General features: G+C 40.4%; 1 protein-coding gene across 1 annotated transcript; it reads left to right on the top strand.

Annotated features, from left to right (window-relative positions):
* The first annotated feature begins 124 nt into the window (after positions 1-124).
* On the top strand, positions 125-18,182 carry nectin4a (nectin cell adhesion molecule 4a). The gene is made up of 11 exons (XM_038731343.1): positions 125-1,059; positions 5,808-6,005; positions 6,508-6,675; positions 7,084-7,359; positions 7,955-8,072; positions 12,369-12,523; positions 12,639-12,798; positions 13,187-13,262; positions 13,710-13,772; positions 15,556-15,741; positions 15,866-18,182. The coding sequence occupies exons 1-11, from the start codon at positions 1,005-1,007 to the stop codon at positions 16,241-16,243; spliced, it is 1,833 nt and encodes a 610-aa protein (XP_038587271.1). The 5' UTR covers positions 125-1,004; the 3' UTR covers positions 16,244-18,182.
* Positions 18,183-18,503: the final 321 nt, after the last annotated feature.

Below are 18,503 nucleotides of genomic sequence, written 5' to 3'. Positions count from 1 at the left end.
CAACTTTGTCTTTATTTAAATTGGAGTGTTGAATAAGGCCAGCCTTGTCTTCTAGATATTATGCTTGAATATGGAGTTGTAAATTTCTAGTTGTCATAAGGTAAACAAACACAAAAAGAAGAACTGTTTGTATGAAGTTGGTCAAAACATATATAAGTCTTAAATGATTTGATCTGTCACACCAGTAAAAGAGAAGAAGATTACAATGTGAAAGGAAAAACACATAGTATGATGTGCTGTTTATTTATGAATATGATTTATGAAAATATTAGTATTTTAAAATAGAATGTACCAAAAGTGGGCAGATTGGTTTATTCCTTTGATATAGGTTATGAAAATATTCATAGTGTCTCTGTGGTGCGCATCTTTGCTACTAATTGTGATCATCCCTTTTAAAATTAAAGGATCAATTTGTTTGCTATGGGAGGAGGCACCTTTTGTTTATGATCCAGCCTAGTAGAGTAACCCATTATAACATTCAGTCTGCGTCATTTGGACGCAGTTTAAACTGGATCTCCACCTGCCTCTCCTCTGAGCAGAGCAAGTAAAGACGAGAAAATAACTGTCATGTTGCCCTAACCAAACCGGAAAGGTGACTTTTGCAACAAATGTGCGTGTGGGTAGGTGTGTGTGTGTATGAGAGAGAGAGATAGGTCTAGCACAAACAGGTGTATCCTAAACAGGTAAAGCTGCGCCTTCTTTTTTCTGAAGAGCAAACATGATGGCGTGTGCCTGACAAACCATCACACAACCGAGCTGAGAGGATTTACACTTTTCACAAGGACTGAGTTTATACAACTACAACTTTGGAAGGGATCTGGATCTAAAAAGAAAAAAGATAAAAGAAACGCCATCAAGGGTGATCCAGCAGGACGAGGGATGAATCCACCTCAGTGCTTAACGCACGCCCTTCATTTAGGATACTGTTACCTGGACTGATGAGCTTTATTCCAGCACTGAAAGTGTCCCAACTTGTGCACAGTTAACAGCAACTGCCGAGGAGAATGACATCTCTGCTGAAAAGACTTTGTCTGTGTCTCTGTGTCCTCTGGATCTTTGGTAAGAAGGCTTTTGCACCGAGTCTGTCCGAAGTGATCAAAGTGATATTGTGCAAAAATATGGTATTCCTTACGGTATGTTGGATCTTTATCTTGCCTGATGTCAGATATGATGTTCTCTCAGGCCCGTAATGTGCCTGCAGTACTCTCTGAGTATGTAGTGATGCTATTGTAGGTAATTTCCTGTGTATCTCCTATATATAGTATTAATCCTATAATACTCGTATACTGTCCAGTAGGCCTGCTCATAATACCTGTGTGGTAATATTTGGAAGAACCACCAATGTAGGTATTTAAAATATGGTATTAAAAGAAAATACTTCTGTAGACGTGACCTTTAGTTTTCTTGATTATGAAAGCATATCTCGTGCATATTCACAAGTTCTGTACACTCTGGGCATGTGACCAGCTAATCTCAAGGATTTAGGTGGAACAGTGCTGTTGAAGAAAAACACTTGTGGCGCTGTCTGATATTTCAGGAAAAACAGGTTGCTGTTGATCAGTTCCCCTCCTTCTGTCTCATTCAGAGGAACTATGTGGACCCTCCTAGTGAGTGTGTGTGTATGTGTGTGCGTGTTTCTCTCTGTGTGTTGCTTAAGCCTAAATGTGTGTGTACATGTGATGCTGTAGGTCTATGCATGTAAGCCTCCAAAAGTATTACACAGTACGACACAATGTATTAAAATGCGTTTCTTCGTATACAATAATAATATGAGTGTGGCATTAAAAAAACATTTTTAAAATGTTATATGATGTGGAACTCAGGAAGACTAGATGTGCCTTTAGGCACAGCTAAGGGGGATCCTAACAAATAAACAAATCAACAGAAAGGCAGGATACTCTGTGTTATGCCAGTAATGCAGCACAGGCTGATTCCACAGTAAGCTTAGACTTCAGGGTAACAAACACACACAATCATGGAAAAACACACCTGTCTGCAGCAGAGTACACTCATCACGTCTGATGGTAAATGCATGAATCACATCCAACCTACTGACGTACCTGAACAGATTCTCAGGATCAGGTATTCAATCAGCACCTCCACAATTCAATGGTCATTTTACAGAAACAATTCAGATTTACCGGTATGGTAAACAAGAAAGATGGGGGAAAAAGCCTCACTTTTGTCTTTCTTGTTTACCATACTGGTAAATCTGAATTGTTTCTGTAAAATGAACGATTGAATTGTGGAGAATCTACCCAATCTTACAATGTGCAGCATGTCCATGTGGACAAAAGCTTTAACATTTATATTTGTACACACACACGATCCAAGCAGCATAGAACTAGCTTGGTGAGCGGGTGACACGGTGAGCTTGAAGAGGTTTTATACATCCAGAGAACTTTTATAAACACCAAGCCAGGCATCTAATTGAGACATGTGTTTTTTTTATCAAAACATGTGACCACACTCCGCCAGTAAAAGAGACATGCTTCTAATTGGGGCTAGGCTTTTAATTGAAGTTTAACAGCAATTAATGCTTGACATTAACTTGACATTTTTCTATTTTGTCTGTCAAATACCTGCAAAACGAATGAAATCAACCTCAGTTGGATTTAGCTGTGTTTAGTGCTAATTAGGGAGTGTGCTAACATGCTAAACTAAGATGGGGAACATGGTGAACATTGAACCTGCTAAACATCTCAAAGCACTGCTGTGCCTGTAAGTGCAGTGTCACAGAGCCACTAGCATGTCTGCAGACCCTTAGTATAGTTTTCTTGTTACACTTCTGCCACAAATAGTTGAAAGTGAATGGTGTCTTGGACTATTTCGACACTTTCATACACGTGCAAATTCTAGATATTATACTAGTCAAAACTAGATGTTGATGCTGCAATAGCGAAACTGAAAAGTGCACTTGTGAAAACAGATACTATAAGTGATCTTTAAAAACCTGGCTACAGAACAATAACTGTATTGTTTGTAACAGAATAGAGAAAAGTGATCACAGACGAATGCTTCAAGAATCCTTTACTGACAAGGCCTAAATTGATTTATCATTAGTGTTTGGGAGGAATCCATTTGCTGTAATTCATTTTCCCCGCAAGCTGTTTTCCTTCAATTTCAACAGGGTCGTCGCCATAAGGAAACTGCACCTTCTGAAAGTAAATCAATCACCAGAGACACAACACGATGCCAAGAGCAGCAATATAATAATACACAGCAATGATGAATGGCCTGTCCAGGCTTTTACGTGGAATAGGCAAACACGAGAAACCCTGAGAGACTTGAACAAACTCTTCTTATTAACCATTACATGTTTGTAGCGATCTACACCTTGTGACTGTGTATTCCCTAAGTGTGTGTACTTACGAGGCTGCTGGAGGACACACATGAATACATTTGGTCTGTAAACAGGGAGGACAGCAGCAGATTCGTGCTAGCATGTGTAGTTAGTGTTGCAGTCTGACAGCGTGAGACACACAATTCACACTTGTGTGCAGACATCTCTCCCTGTCCAGACAGAGGTATCCCACTGTAAGTTTACTTTGAAAGCTTATCTCGAGCAACTAGTTAAGCTACATATCTTCACTTGTACTTAGCTCCTCTCTAGAGAACCTGTTTTCGCTCTCCTCCCTCTTTTCTGACTTCTCTCTGTGTAGCACTCTTTAAACCCTGTGTGTGCTCCTCTGGCTCCTCTTGACTTTCAGTCATGGAAGTTTCACTTTGTATTTTCATAATCGCCCCTGTTATTTTCACCCGATCTATTTATTTGTTTAATCCAGGGCCAGAACACTGTGCAGCTAGAGCTCAGAAAAAATTGGACTGAAACTTTGGTCCAGTCACAAACATTAAGAAACACAGGAATAGTTTGAAATTTAGGGAATTACGCTTATTCGCTTTCCTGCTGAGAGTTAGATGAGAAGAAAAATACCGCACTCAAATTTGTCTGTTGCTGGCCAGCAGACACTTAGCATAAGCATAAAGATTACAGATAGGGGGAAACAGCTAGCTTAGCTCTCTGCACCCAGCCAACAAATAGTCTAGCACATAGCACCCCATAAAAACCACAACTTAGTATTTTTATACTTTGGTTTTTGTATAAATTAAACAAATGATATTTAACATAGTCATCAGTGAGCTTAAGTGGTTTTTATAATCACAGCCGCATTGTCTTTCACTTCAAGCCTACTTTATTCAAATATAACATTCTTCATCATTTATAAATCAAAAACAAGCAGCCAATGTCTTAAAATAATGTAAATGTAGCGCTATTTATGTCTGTTGAGAAAAAAACTTTTTGCTTACCCCTTTGGCCTCATGTAGTAGTTCTTAGCTGTAAGAACACTTCTTTTAGGCTTTACAAACAAATAACCTCACTGGCTGAGTTAATGGCTGTGCTACATAATAACCATAGACTGTATATAAAAAGATAATAACAGAAGTTGGTTAACTGGTTAGTTTTAATGACAAAGAAGGAAGCTAGGACCAGAATGATGATGACTTGTTTTTTATTCACTCTACCAAGGCTAGATAGTAATAGACAAGTAGCCTGCAGCTATTGAACTTGAAAGGTCAGCAACAATAAATGAAAGACGCTGGACCATATCACCATGTAAAAAATGTATTTATTTTTGTCCCTGAGCAGTAAGTGTTATTTCCAATTACATATGCCTCACATTTTCCTATTTCCAATGAGGATTTACATTTCACAGAAAGACAGAATTAAACAACATAATGATCCAAAATAACAAGTAGGCTATTTATACACAGGCTAGATCTTTGCCTCAGACAGCTTAGGAAGGTACTTGTAGGCTGCCAACTCCCTATCTAAGGTTCTTACAAATTGTTTTATGAGGCCCATTTTGTGGTGGCATCAGAACCTTCCTGGGATCCACCAGCCTCAAAGCTGTTCTGCTCCATAATGGCAACAAGTTCCCATCTCTTCCCCTGGCTCCCTCGGTGCACCTCAAAGAGGAGTACAACAGTATCGAAACCTTGCTGGACGCCTTGAAGTATGTAGAGTAGAGTACAGCTGAGAGGTCATAGGAGACATCAAAATGGTGGCATTCTTGAAGGGTCTCTGAGGCGGTTTTACCAAGTTTCCCTGCTATGTTTGCCTTTGGGACAGCAGGGACCCCGAGGCGCACTACCACAGCAGACCGAGATCTTGGTGGGGAGGAGCAATGTCAAGTGGGCGCCACTGGTGGAGCCCCAGAAGGTGCTGATGCCACCACTGCACACCAAACTGTGCCTTATTAAACAATTTGTCAGAGCTCTAGATAAGGAGTCCGCAGCCTTCACGTACATTCAAGACTTCTTCCCTAAGCTGAGTCAAAGATCAAGATTGGTGCATAAATACAAGTTAATTTGGATTCATTTCTTGCTTTTATTTGCCTTTATTTCAATGAAAGTAGAAATTTTTGCCCGTTTTCTCATTGGAAAATGGTAAATTTCAAAATGTCCCTGTCCTGGTCACAAAAGCAAAGTTTGTGGGGAATAATAACACTTACTACCCAGGAACAAAAACCCAGGAACAAAAACTTACATAATGTATTCTTCAGTGGCATGTGCAGCAAAGGAGATGGAGAAGGAAACCAGCTCTTTCTGCAAGAGCTGGTAGAGATTTAGTGTTGAGCGCAGTGTCAATGGATTGCACATTAAAACATAATTCCTCATTTAACCAGCCAATTGCAGGATCTTTCGACAGATCAATATCAGGCATAGTGTTTCTTTCTCTCTACATTTCTTGTATTTCTTGAGCACTCATTAGATGTATTTACCTACCTGGCCTTCTTCTCCTTCAGTTACAGTGATAAAGGGAGACTTTGTGGATCTCCCTCCAAACAATCCCATACGCTCCCTGGCAGAAGAGGAGACCGTCCTGCCCTGTCGCTACCAGCCAAGTGGGGACGATGTGGTGGTGCAGGTCACCTGGTTAAAGGACAAACCTGATGCCACCAAGGAGCAGATAATCACTGCACACCATACTAATGGACAGACAGGTCAGATGGCACTGTGGCCTAGCTCCAGTGGAGTACTCGCTTAAGTCATGGTCACTTCCTCTGCTACCTAATAAAAAAAAAAATGCTTTAATGCCTTCGCTGAATAACTTCTCCTTTCCTCACAGTGAGAAATGTCTTCTTATCATAGAACTGTGAGAGACACTGTTGCTGTGATATCACAGGAATAGTTGAGTGCCAAGACTCTTTGCACTGTTTGTTTTTGGTTTCTTTTGGATAATTTACGGTGAGTTAGAAATGTGAGTGAGACATGCTGGATCAAAATCATGAGCTAAAACCTTTATGTTAATTTCAAGCAAGAGTGCAGGCATCTGTATGAAACTGGGAGTGACAAAAGAAAACCTGAGGTCTTCTCTGGGCTTGCTGGACTTAATGTTTTTGTGTCACACTCTTCCTCCAGTGGTCCTTTAACTCTCTCCCTCCACATCTCTCTCTCTCTCTTCCTTACTCTGGCCCCCTTTTTTCGGGCTCTCTCTCTTTGCAGCGTTTGGGACGTGGGCTCGACGTGTGCGCTTTAAAAGCGACGACCCCACCTTGGACTCGTCACTTATCATCGCCAGCACAGAGGTCTCTGATGAGGGCAAATACATCTGCCACATCAGCACCTTCCCCTCAGGCAACTTTGACCTCGAGATGTCACTCATTGTGTGGAGTAAGTCCCTCCCTTGTGGCTCAGATAAAGATTAGCTCGGCCAATTTTGTTACCGCTGAGTGCTTTACAAGGGTGAAAACTGATGAATGCAGAAGTCTTTCCAGTCCCAAAGGGAATCTGCATGACAGACTGTTTGGTTTTCTTGTCAAAACTGCACAATTGAGATCAATTCAGTTCAATTTTATTTAGATAGAGGTAATTCACAACTTTATTAAGATGTATTAAATGAAGTAATTAAGAAGTAAGTAACTGTCTATAGCATTAAATAGGCTATGTGTGACTAAATAAGCAAGAATCAAAGTTACAGTTTGGGCAAAACTTTGTGAAAATTTAACACTAACTGATAGGTCTGTCGATTTATCATCATTATCTTCACTCTGATAAAACATGGTTACAATCCCCCTCCAGCCATTCCTATCTCCTCCGTGGACCCTGTGATTCTGGTGGAGGGACAGAGCTACCGGCAGGCCGCTTCCTGTCGCTCTGTGGCCCGCCCGCCTCCCAGCCTGTCCTGGGACACCGAGCTGCCCGGCAAGTCCATCAACCGCTCCGACAACATTGCGGTCTCCTCGCACTTCTCCCTGCACCCCCTGAGGAGCATGAACGGCAAGAAGCTGGATTGTCTGGTGTGGCATCCGACTTTACCGGGCCCGCGCAGGATCACGAACAACCTGGTGGTGCACTGTGAGTGTTCATCAGGATTATCCACATGCAGTGTTACTTTATGAAAATCCAGGTTTGAATTGGTCCCTTGATCCATAAAACACACTCTGGTGCCAAAAACATGGACGCATTCAAATCATGCAAAGAACAAGTATACATTAAAAAAAAAGTTTCACCATTGGTAGCACTTTCATAGCTCTACTTCCTGTTTTTGGCACCGTGAGCATCAAGTTAAAGCAGGAAGAGGCTTTACAAATATGCTACTGTATCACTTTTACACATTCCTCTTTGTATTGCTCAGTACTTGCAGTACCTAAATGTCTTTACAATACTACATTCAGAGAAAAGTATTAGTCCTCTCTTAAGATCTAATACGTAAACATTGTGTGGTTAGAGGATATTGTGGGTGCTACGACTGAACTTCAGCTTTGTTATTGTATATTTGATTTCTAGTAAATTGTTACATTCATTGGAAGTTATCCTTCATAACTGCATTAGCTAAGAGCCTAATTATTAAGCCTTGGCTTTCTTTGATCTTTACTTTTTTTGTTTTAAAAGAAGTGTGAAACTCCTCACTTGCCTCAGCTGAACAAAGCTGGTAATTTATTGTTTTCAGTCCCTCCACATGCAGAGGTGTCTGGCTTCAATAGAGACTGGTTCGTGGGTTTGGAGAATGCTGCCCTGAGGTGCGTCAGCGGAGGAAACCCCAAACCACAGAGTTTCACCTGGTTCAGGTACAGTAGGGCCTGCCTGCCGCTCTGGCTGTCTGGCAATCGTGTGACTAACTGTCTGATGCGTCTGGTCACTGTTACTTTTCTCATAACTTCGAGAGTAATTATGGCAATTATTTTCACCAGTTACAAGAGAGCAAATTGGATGTTCAGCGAGGTTGCACTCAGGTCATTCTCAGGGCCGAAGCAACACTTACTCCTGCAGTTAAACTAGTAATTTTGTTTCCACATCACTAGGATGCTTTGATTATTTCTCCACTCATGTTCTTCTTTAATGTGACTGTGTGCTTAAGACCAAAGTGACAATCTCCAAAAAGCATGTAATTCAATTAAATGTTGGCATTCACTGTAAATGATCATAATCAGTTTAGAGAAATTAGCAATTATCTTCAACTTAACTGAAATGGAGAGGTTTGCCTTTTTCATATCAAGTAATTTTAACATTTCTAATTACCACATTCAGAAGCATATCAAACTTACAATCATGAGATGACGATAATTGCATTTGGATTAAAATTCTCCAAAGACCTGGCTGGTTTAAAAATTCACCTCACTCCTCAACCATCCTCATAATTTCTAATTTGTCTTACTAATACTTGTGTGCAATTGGCTTATTGGATAGATAGATACTTTATTTGGCTCCAGTAGGGAAAGTTAGTTTGCAGCACAATCAAAATCACAAGGCATTTCATCACATCAAAAAAGTGACCATTCCTGAAAGTTATTTGAAATTAAGAAAATGTATGTAACTAAAAATAATCTGAATAGTACTTGCTTAAATACTGTAGATTTAAGCAATTCAAGTTAACGTTAAAGGTACCTTTTGGAATCTTTGCACTACCGAACAGTATTCTGCTGACAGTTGGCAGTAGTGATGTGCAAGAAACGCAGTGAAAAAGACTTGTAGAAAGAAAATCTGGATGTAAGCAATGCACAAAGTTAAAGGTACTTTTATCATAACATACACATAGCAAAATTGCACAAAAAAAGGCACAGGCTGGAGATAAACATGACACATGGACATGAATTTTTAGTATTCAGAAAATCTGCTTTGTAAATGTTTAATGGGGAAGAAAATTCACTCAATATGACTGTTAGACTTCAGAGATACACGCACCGAATTTCAGTGAAAAACTCTTGTAAACTTGTTTGTTTACAAGAAACCTCCAAATGTCGCCTTTAATATCTGAGGTTTATCAAATGTATCTTAAATTCTCAAGTTATTTTGAGTGAGTAAGTCCTACAATATGACAACTAATAGATTCTTTCAACAAACTCTTCAGTACTAGTTGCTTTTCAGTGTAGCCAGGTCACTAGTAGAAATAACTTTTTACAGCGTGGTGGTGGTGGATCTTCTTTCCACATGACTGAACCAAACAGGCTCTGGCGTTGTCACCTCAGTGGAAATTCACGGCTTCAAATGTTGCGTGTGTCATTTCAAATACGGCACCTTGCTGGCCAGCTTTTAAACCCCAGTGAGGGTTTGACTCAGATCACTGGCTTATTCTGCTTGAGTCACCTGGTGTCATCTTAACGCCATTTCCTTTAGTGCATTAAAATATTCTCAGGGTGTGGTGTAGAGTTTGATTCGAAAAATGTGGAGCGACAAAAGGTGACTGGAGAAGGAATGGCTCCCATCTTATTAAGAGAAGTGACAGTTAAGCCCCAAGGGGAGAAATTCCTCACACACGGAGGTACTTCTGAAATGTTAAGAAATGTAAGTCAACTGTTTGATGAGGTTTCGTTTGATTTGAGTTGTTTTTGCCAGATGATGTAGGCTTACATATTACCTGCTGTTAGTCATAGGAACACACCTTGGGTTTCTGTGAGACACAAGGCATGCATACAATCATACACACTCATGAATGAGCTTGTACACACACACACACACCCACACACACACACACACACACACACACACACACACACAGAACCAAGTTAGCATTCAAAATATCTAGTTTCAATCAACTTCTCCTTTCTTGGGCATACATTTCGCATGAACACACACACACACACACACACACACACACAAATGTGTGGCGGCTGCAGCAGTGAGTAAACCTGTTGGCTTTGTCAGTAAAAGGCGGCATGTGAAGTAATAGCTGGTGTCACAGTGTCGTGTTGCGGCTTGTGCAGAGAGCAGACAGATGAGACAGTTTCACACGAAGGAGGGAGAGGGAGGGGGATTGAGAAGAAAAAGGGAAAGGGGTGAGCAGCTCCAGTAAGGAGAGAGGTGAACCAGCGGGAGCAGGTACAGGCAGAGGGGCTGGGGTGAGCCAAGGGGCGGCGAGAGAAGGAAGAGGAAGCAGAATGTGTGGATTTGTGTGAGATGTTATCGTGGAGGTGTGTCGACTGCATATGTGAAAACAGAGGGTTCCTCTTTCCAGCTCGCTGAAAAAAGTACAACTGTGCACTGTGTGAAATACAGCGGTTAGTGTAGCCACTGTGAATTGAAACCCAGGTTAGCTTCAGTGCACATGTTCTTAGAGTTATAAAATACACTCTGGGGCAATACAGGTTGATAATGTTCACAGCAACAGGCAGACATTAAGGTCAAGTCTGTTCAAACGGATTAAATCAAAAGCGTTCACAACAACAACACTGAGGCAACACCCCGCACAGTGTTGCTCATCAGAATTTCAAAAACATTTTCCCTGAGTCACACTGCCAGGAATTACGTGGTGCTTCCAAACAATCAATGGACACGGATGATTATTGTAACATAGAATTGGGGAAATGAGACATTTTAATAGTTTAATAGAAATAAACGCACATTTTGTTACTCTCTCTCACTTTCTGTAAAAGTAAATACCCAGCAAAAAGTGATGGAAGAGTTTTTAAATGTATAGTTAGCGCTCACAAAGGGTGATGTGTTTTTATGTTTCCAGTGAGTTTGAAAAGCAGAAATGGGTAGTCAAAGGCAACATGGCTGATCAAAGCAAGCTGCACCACCAACAGAGGTTTTAACTTCATAAGGGCTCTGTGTATTTAGAGGGGAGAGGAGTTCAGACAAGGTTATGGTTTATTTCCTTTTGCCTTTAATCGGATAGTGCAGCTGAAGAGAGATAGGGGGGGTGATCCATACAAAGGGCCATGGGTCAGACTGGAACCCCGGGCCACTGCGACTCAGGACTGCTTAGTACATGGAGTGTGTGCTCTACCAACTGAGCTAACCAACATCCACGGAGGTAGTGCTTTCTTCACAGAAAGCAGAAATACAGTCAGTTGTGAAATATGTATTTAGAGCCTTTATTTATACTTATACTTTATACTTTATTTTACTATATATTAAGTACCTACAGCACACTGTAGAAAAACTCTATTACAAGTTACAAGTCCTGCATTTAAAAGCTTACTTAAGTAAAAGTATTTAAGTATAATCAGGAAAAAGTACTTTTTAGTATTAAATTATTAAAAGTCAATGTGCGCAGAAAAATGTCCCCTGTGGCAGATTTATTTTTATTTATTACATTATTATTATTACTCAATTAGTAAGCAGCATTATACTGCTATGGTTGGTTTTATAGGACTACAACTAATGGTTATTTTCATTATGGATTAATCTACTAATTGAAATATTGAGAAATGCCTGTCACAACAGCCCAATGAGACACCTTCACAGTGTTTGTTTTGTCCAACCAGTAGTTCAAACCTCAAAACTGTAAGAAATAACCTAAAATGATTAAAATAAGTAAAAGGAAATGCAGGAAACCCTCATATTTAAAAAACTGGAACCATGAAATGTTTGCCATTTTTGCACAATAAATCTAAATAGTTGTCAATTCAGCCAGCAATACTTGAATTTGTAAAGTTACTAGTAACTAAAGTTATCAAATAAATGTAGTGGAGTAGAATAATAACAACATTTCCCACTGAATTGTAACTGAGTAATGTATGTAGTAGCATCAAATGGAAATATTTGAGTAAAGTACAAGTACCTAAAATTTGTACTAGAGTACAGTACTTGAGAAAATCTGCTAAGTTACTTTCCACCACTGATTAAAGTAAAATGTGTAAATAAAGTGTCAGGTTCAAAAATAGACAGAAAATTCAGTGTTTAGTCATATAACAGTTTGCCGCACAATTAAACAAATTGCTGATTCCACCTCTATTGTATGATGTGTGAAAATTATAACCCCATTAACATACAATGCTTTGAATTAAATAGTCGTTAATGGCAAAATGTATTGCATCAATCAAAAGTGTTATATTGTGGGGAGGGCGTTGCACCTTTTCTCTTAGTGAAGGAGCGGGTCCAAAGAAAATATTGATAATGCTGGGGCTTTGTTCTGTTTGCAGAATGGGTGGAGAGCTGCCGAAAGGTGTGATCCCCCACTCTAATGGAACACTAGCTTTTGGGCGACCCCTAACATTGTCAGATGGAGGCACCTACCAGTGTGTGGCGAAGAATGAAGTGGGAGAAGGCAAGGTGGAGGTGGAGGTTGTTGTGACAGGTAGATGACAGCAACGTCTACATCACACACTGAGACTTGTCATAATAACATGTACCGTGAGAATAAATCATACATCTATCTAATCCTGCTTCCCTACTGACTCCATACTTTACAGAATCTCCAGTGGAGCCGGAAACGACGGATAACACGATGATGATCATCGTGGGGGGCATCGCCGGTGGGCTGCTTATTTTGATGCTCATCGTCGTCATCACCGTCACTTGCCATCACAAACACAAGAACAAGATATTGCAGAGGGAGCTGATTGAGAGGAAGTATGCTGAGATAACATGGTGTTTAATTAAGATGAGATAAGATGAGATGAATCTTTAATAATGTCCGCAGGGAAGATTTATCCAATAACAAGAACTAAGAACGGAGCCAATGAGGGCTTTTAAGCATATTACAACTGACAGTTAGAACAGTAGATTAGTGCTAAGTAGAACGAGAGCCAAAACTGTCAAATTCAGTTGATGAAATGTGTGCGGGATGTGCAAGATAACATCAGTGAGAAAAAGATATGCATGAAAACTAAATAAGAAATAAAAAACATGCAGAATTAACTACATTAAAACTTCAAATAATAACTAAAAATATGCATAATTTACAGCGTCCATTTAAATATCTTTGTCCTTTTTTCCCTCTGCCTTCTGTTTCTCAAAGGGAGGAAATAACCACCCTCTCCAGGCAAGCTTCTTTCAGGAGAATGAACTCCGTCAGCACAGACACCAGAGGAGCGGTACTGCTACTGAATTATTCTTTTCACACTGAACATACTGTCCTACTTCAGCATCATCTGGTGTTTTCTCCTATGTCTTGCGCGACCTGATTCAGGCTGTGAGACTTTGACACCACTGATCGACCTCAGTAGAATGCTGGTCCCATATGTTTCACGTAATCATTTATTCAAGGATTTTTATTTAGAACTTTTGCAAAGATGAATACCTAATACTGTGCTCCATATACGCTAGTGTCACTTAGTTGTGACAGTTAAATGATTTTCTGTCATCAGTGATTTTCTGTCATCAGTGATTGCTTCACCGATGTTGTTTATCTATCCAAAGTGGGCCTGATGTTTGGTGCACAGACTTTTCTTTAGGGTTTAGTATTTTGGGTATAGAAGTATGAGTGGGTGCTTACCTTCAGTCCCACATCTAATTCAGCCCTCTGTTTCTTGTCATTACAGACCGAGGAAAACATCCCTCTGCGGGTGGAGGGAACCCTAAGGACCAGCCTGTCTTCCCTCGGGGTCAGTCTACATATCAATCTAACTCTGCATGCAGGGCCAGGGCCGGGGACTGAGGCTTTATTGTCCAGATGCCAGGCGGCTAAGTTCTGAGCTTCAACATTTCAAATCTGAATGTAGTGCATCTCAGATTTTAATAATAACACATTTTATTGTTGAAGAACTTTGAGCTGCTTATATGCTTATTTTGCTTGGGACTTTTTGTTTCTAGAGTATGGCTTTTCCTTAAAACATCTCCATTCTGAGGCTGATTAAAGAAATAGTTTGACATTTGGGGAAATGTGCTTTTGTACCTTTTAGCCGAGAGTTAGACGAGAAGATTGGTTCCACTCTCATGTTTGTCCAGTAAAACCAGTGGCCAGTTAGCCAGTCCCTCCAGGGTTTAGCTGACCTTTTTTTGTAATTTTGAAAGTTGCAATGTTCTTTGGCATTTTGCGATAGAATTTTGGGAATAACTGAAAACTGCAAAAGTAGAAGTTATTTTGTTTACTCTAAAATTATAGTTGAATCTGAATCTATAGTGAAATACTGCACCTTTTGCAAAACAGTTTACCTGTGCTTTAATTTAGAAGATGTGGATACGGTTTTTCACGGCCCCTTGCTATTATTTTTGTAGGTAAATGTGAGACGTTGGTATCAAACATGTCTGCTGCGTCCTTTAAACGAGACAAGGAAGTGAGTTTGGTGACGTACAACAATGTTTTGCGGGAAACGCAAACGATGATAGGCAAAATTTGCCAAAAAGTTGCGGCAATTTGTAAAATTTGCAATTCACGCTGAATTCATTAGAGGGCTATTTGGTAAATTTGTGTTAATAGCGATGTAGCTAAGCATAAAGATGGAAATGGGGAAACAGCTAGCCTCGCTCTGTCCAACAGTAACAAAATCCATGACCAGCACCTCTTACAATCTTCTCAACTAACATAGTTTGATATTTGTTGAGCCAATTTGTAGTTTGATGTTATGGTGGATCGATTGCTTGGCTGGAATGACCAAGAGTTCAGTCTTAGAGAGGTTTAGTTGAAGGTGGCAAGCCTTCATCCATGCAGATATGTCTGAGAGACAGTCCGTGATCCGCGCCGAGAAAAACCAGACTGATATGGAGGTCATTCCATGAGAGGAATTTTGAGACCCGTTCGATATAATTGATTTATATCAACATTATTTTTCAAAAATTTTGATATATAAATCAGCATGCCTGCAGCTGACCTGCTGTGCACTAACTGAAGGACTCCTTATGATACGTTACCAATAAATTAAAATCAATTAATTGGAAGTGCACTAATTGAACACATCGATTTCCCTATGATAATTATCAAACCATAATGTTACATTATTTTGCTTTCTTGCTGCGAGTTAAAAGATCGATACCAGGAAGTTACTGCGCTCAGCCAAGAAATAGTCTGGCACTATAACAGCTACATGCCAGAACCAGGGTAGCTGTCCCCACCCACTCTTTATGCTAGACTAAGCTAACAGCTGCATGGCTGTACACTTTATATTTAGCATACAGATTAAAGAGTCGGATCAATCTACTCATATATCTCTCTACAAGAAAGTAAATAAGATTATTTCCCAAAATGTTGGGCTATTGCTGTATTTAAAATATTCAATAGAATTAAATAAAGTTCTTTGTATGACTTGTCCTGCTTTAGATAAATACATCTCCGTCACTAAAGTGACTTTAAATTAAGGAAAAGTGCATAAGAAGGAACTCACATTACAGTGCCTGCACCTAATCAGTGTATGCCTGAAAACCGATAAGTGTCTTTTTCTACTCTGACAGGAGCACGCTCATTGCCGTGACAGCAGATCTACCATCTCAGGTGGGCGGGTTGGAGGGGGAGCGCTTGACAGCCTGGGCAGACCAGTCCTGTACAACAACTCGCGGAGAGGGAGAGACAGGCTTCTGGATAGAGACGAGGAAAGCCGTCTCAGAGTGGAGTCATATGTACACAGCACTATGTCTTTGGTAAGGGTGTCTTTGTGCTTGTGTATTTCTGTGCAAGTGGAATGCATCTCACTCAGGTTATTAACTTCTGCATACTTACCTGATGATGATGCAATTAAGAAGGGTGTCTGCTCTGTCTTCACAGCAGGAAACGCGTTTCCACCGTCCTCTCACGCCAGCAGTCTTCCCAGTGGCACAGCCCACTGAATTAGTAAGACAGCTAAATGGCAGCGCCATCATCCCAACAGACGGGGGTTCCCGGACAGGAAGTGTCACCAAGATTCACCAACACTCTCCTCTGAGCTGCAGCTACCCTCCAGTAACAGATGACGAGGATGAAGTGGATGAAGGCTTGGGGGGTCCTGCCAGTCAGGAGCACCCTGATGACCAAGACAGCGAGACCAACAGCTCTCAGGTGTCCGAGGCTCACAATACACGCTATCAGCAGACTAATGGCACGCTCAGACCCAAGCCCCGGCCGAGCCCCCACACTACCCTGATACACAAGGCCCAGATAGTTTAGCAAGCAGCTGGAAAATAACATGTGAAACTTCAAGACTGGCCAGCTCTGGTCTCAGAGGTGGTTCAAATGCAGATACACCAGCAAGGTATGATCACAAACAAGAAAACCAGTTCTGAAAAATCTGCACCTTGACTACAACGCTGCATCGTCTGTATTGTGTGGGAACATGGTGCAATAGAACAAATTATTGGCAAAGAAAAAATCTAATCCAAAACATCTATCGGAGATTTTCATGTTTGGTGATCTGTGTTGTTCCCCCGGATTACTGTTACAAACAAAGACAATGTTGCAAGATTTCCAGATCAGCTACTACAGTGTTAAATCTCAGACGATATTCCTTGCTCATCTTGCGCAACACAGTGTCTGTTGCTCTAACCAGCTGTAACGAACAGGTGGACGCAGTTGGCATACCTTTTTGCGGGGGATGTCGAAAGCACTCATGGTCATGCTCAGTAGGAAATCAGGAAATGCAGGAGAAGTAGACGAGGCTGAACGAAAGTTGGTACATCAGAAAAGCAGATTGCAATACCTCCGTAATGAGGTTGGGGTTTTGCTTTAATGGTGTTCAGTGTATCAGTAACCGTGCCTGTGTTAAGTTCCCTTACACAACACGGTATGGGATCTGATCCAAACCAGGTCTTGTTCTTGTCTTGCCACACCGGCAACATGCATACCTCCATTTTGTCTTATTGTCCTCGTGCATTTGCCTTAAACACTGAGAGCATTTGGAATATTTAAAGACTTCATACAGCCAAAGCAAGACTCCATACATAATAGTGATTAGGCGGTGTGTAAATGTGTATAAATATGCAAATGTTTTCTTTATATAAACAAACTCAGAATCCTTAAACTCAAATTGTCAATAATATACAGGAAATTAGCATATCAATTAATGCAATACATCTCTCTTCTAGTTCACACATGCCCCCCTTTCTCGCCAACCTCACATTCACGCCTACGGTCACACACATATGCATACAGTATATAAATAATCACTATACCCTGCTCCTGCTGCTAAGTTGCGAAGATAAATGTTGAAACACACACACACACACACACACACACACACACACACACACACACACACACACTTAAGAAATTGAAGTGTTTGTTGTGTACCTCAATGTATGCACACATTCACAGTGGATGAAAGCAGGAAAAGCTGCCAAATGTTTGTAAAATGCATTTTAATTTTACACCTTTTTTTATTTGATATGTCTATTTTTGTGAATACATGTTTTGGTACTTTGCAAAGTTCTTTCTGCCTGCTTTCAACATCCAAGACAGGACAACGCCTTTTCAAGAGTAATTTGACATGAACTGGGACAGACTTATAATATTGTGGCAAAACCAAGCATGTGTTGTTTATCTTTATTTTGTTTATATGTGTTGTTGGTTTCTATTACTGCCCTGATATGAAAAGCAAAGTGCCAAAGGGAAAATATAAAATACCACTTTTGCTTTTTTGGCAAATATGAAGTATTATTTTGTTCCTCACACACATATTACACTGTACGCTACTGGTAATGTTAGCTTCCGTAAATATTACATTTTAAAAAATTGGCAAAAACCCATCTGAAATAGAAATGTTGATTTAAAAGTATGCTGGGACAGTTTGTGGCAAAGGCAATGTGCCATATATTATTTGCAGGCAACCAACATGTAAGAGCAGCAGATGAATGGTATTATGTTTGAATGTAGGCTGTATTTGTTTCAGACAGTGCCCCCTGATGTGTACTGCTGGAAAGTGCAGGGACCTGGATGAGCCTGCAACACTACTGCACAATGAATGACTGCATTCCACTGTGATTTTGGAAAATGATATTCCTGGTCACGTGCCTGGATTTTAATTTACTGTGAGGGCTATGTATGGGAATAAGCTTGTAATGATGGGTTGTAAATAAATGTGCATGTTTTTCAACATGTTTGCTAATGTCAATGTGGTTTTCTAGGGAATTATCTGTTGAGATTCCTGTTGACAATTTTGCAGGGGTTAATTTAAAAGATCTGAAGTGTCCTGGGCAGAGCTGGATTAATCTGTTGTGGGCAAAAATTAGCTGTGGACTCACCCATTCCTTCTACGGTAGGTGCTTCAGTGTATCGGTAAGCTGGAATACTACCTTCCCTTGGTATGTCAGTTAGTTTTGTGGTATAAATTTCTTCAAAAATTAGCACCATGTAAGCACAACATCAACTAAGGAAATTAAAGGTAGGCTATTCCAACCACATTTTGACACAGGACCATATGAGACAGGATGGA

This window comes from Micropterus salmoides, unplaced genomic scaffold, assembly GCF_014851395.1.
Source record: "Micropterus salmoides isolate LMB-PRFRI ecotype aquatic unplaced genomic scaffold, ASM1485139v1 Ms_hic_scaffold_2, whole genome shotgun sequence".
Classification (NCBI taxonomy): domain Eukaryota; kingdom Metazoa; phylum Chordata; class Actinopteri; order Centrarchiformes; family Centrarchidae; genus Micropterus; species Micropterus salmoides.
This window is presented reverse-complemented; position numbering and strand designations above follow the sequence as displayed.

Coding starts and splice junctions, on each gene's coding strand:
- nectin4a (XM_038731343.1), top strand. CDS start 1,005: ATGACATCTCTGCTGAAAAGACTTTGTCTGTGTCTCTGTGTCCTCTGG. Junction 6,676..7,083: donor GATGTCACTCATTGTGTGGA/GTAAGTCCCTCC, acceptor ATCCCCCTCCAG/CCATTCCTATCTCCTCCGTG. Junction 13,263..13,709: donor GCACAGACACCAGAGGAGCG/GTACTGCTACTG, acceptor TTGTCATTACAG/ACCGAGGAAAACATCCCTCT.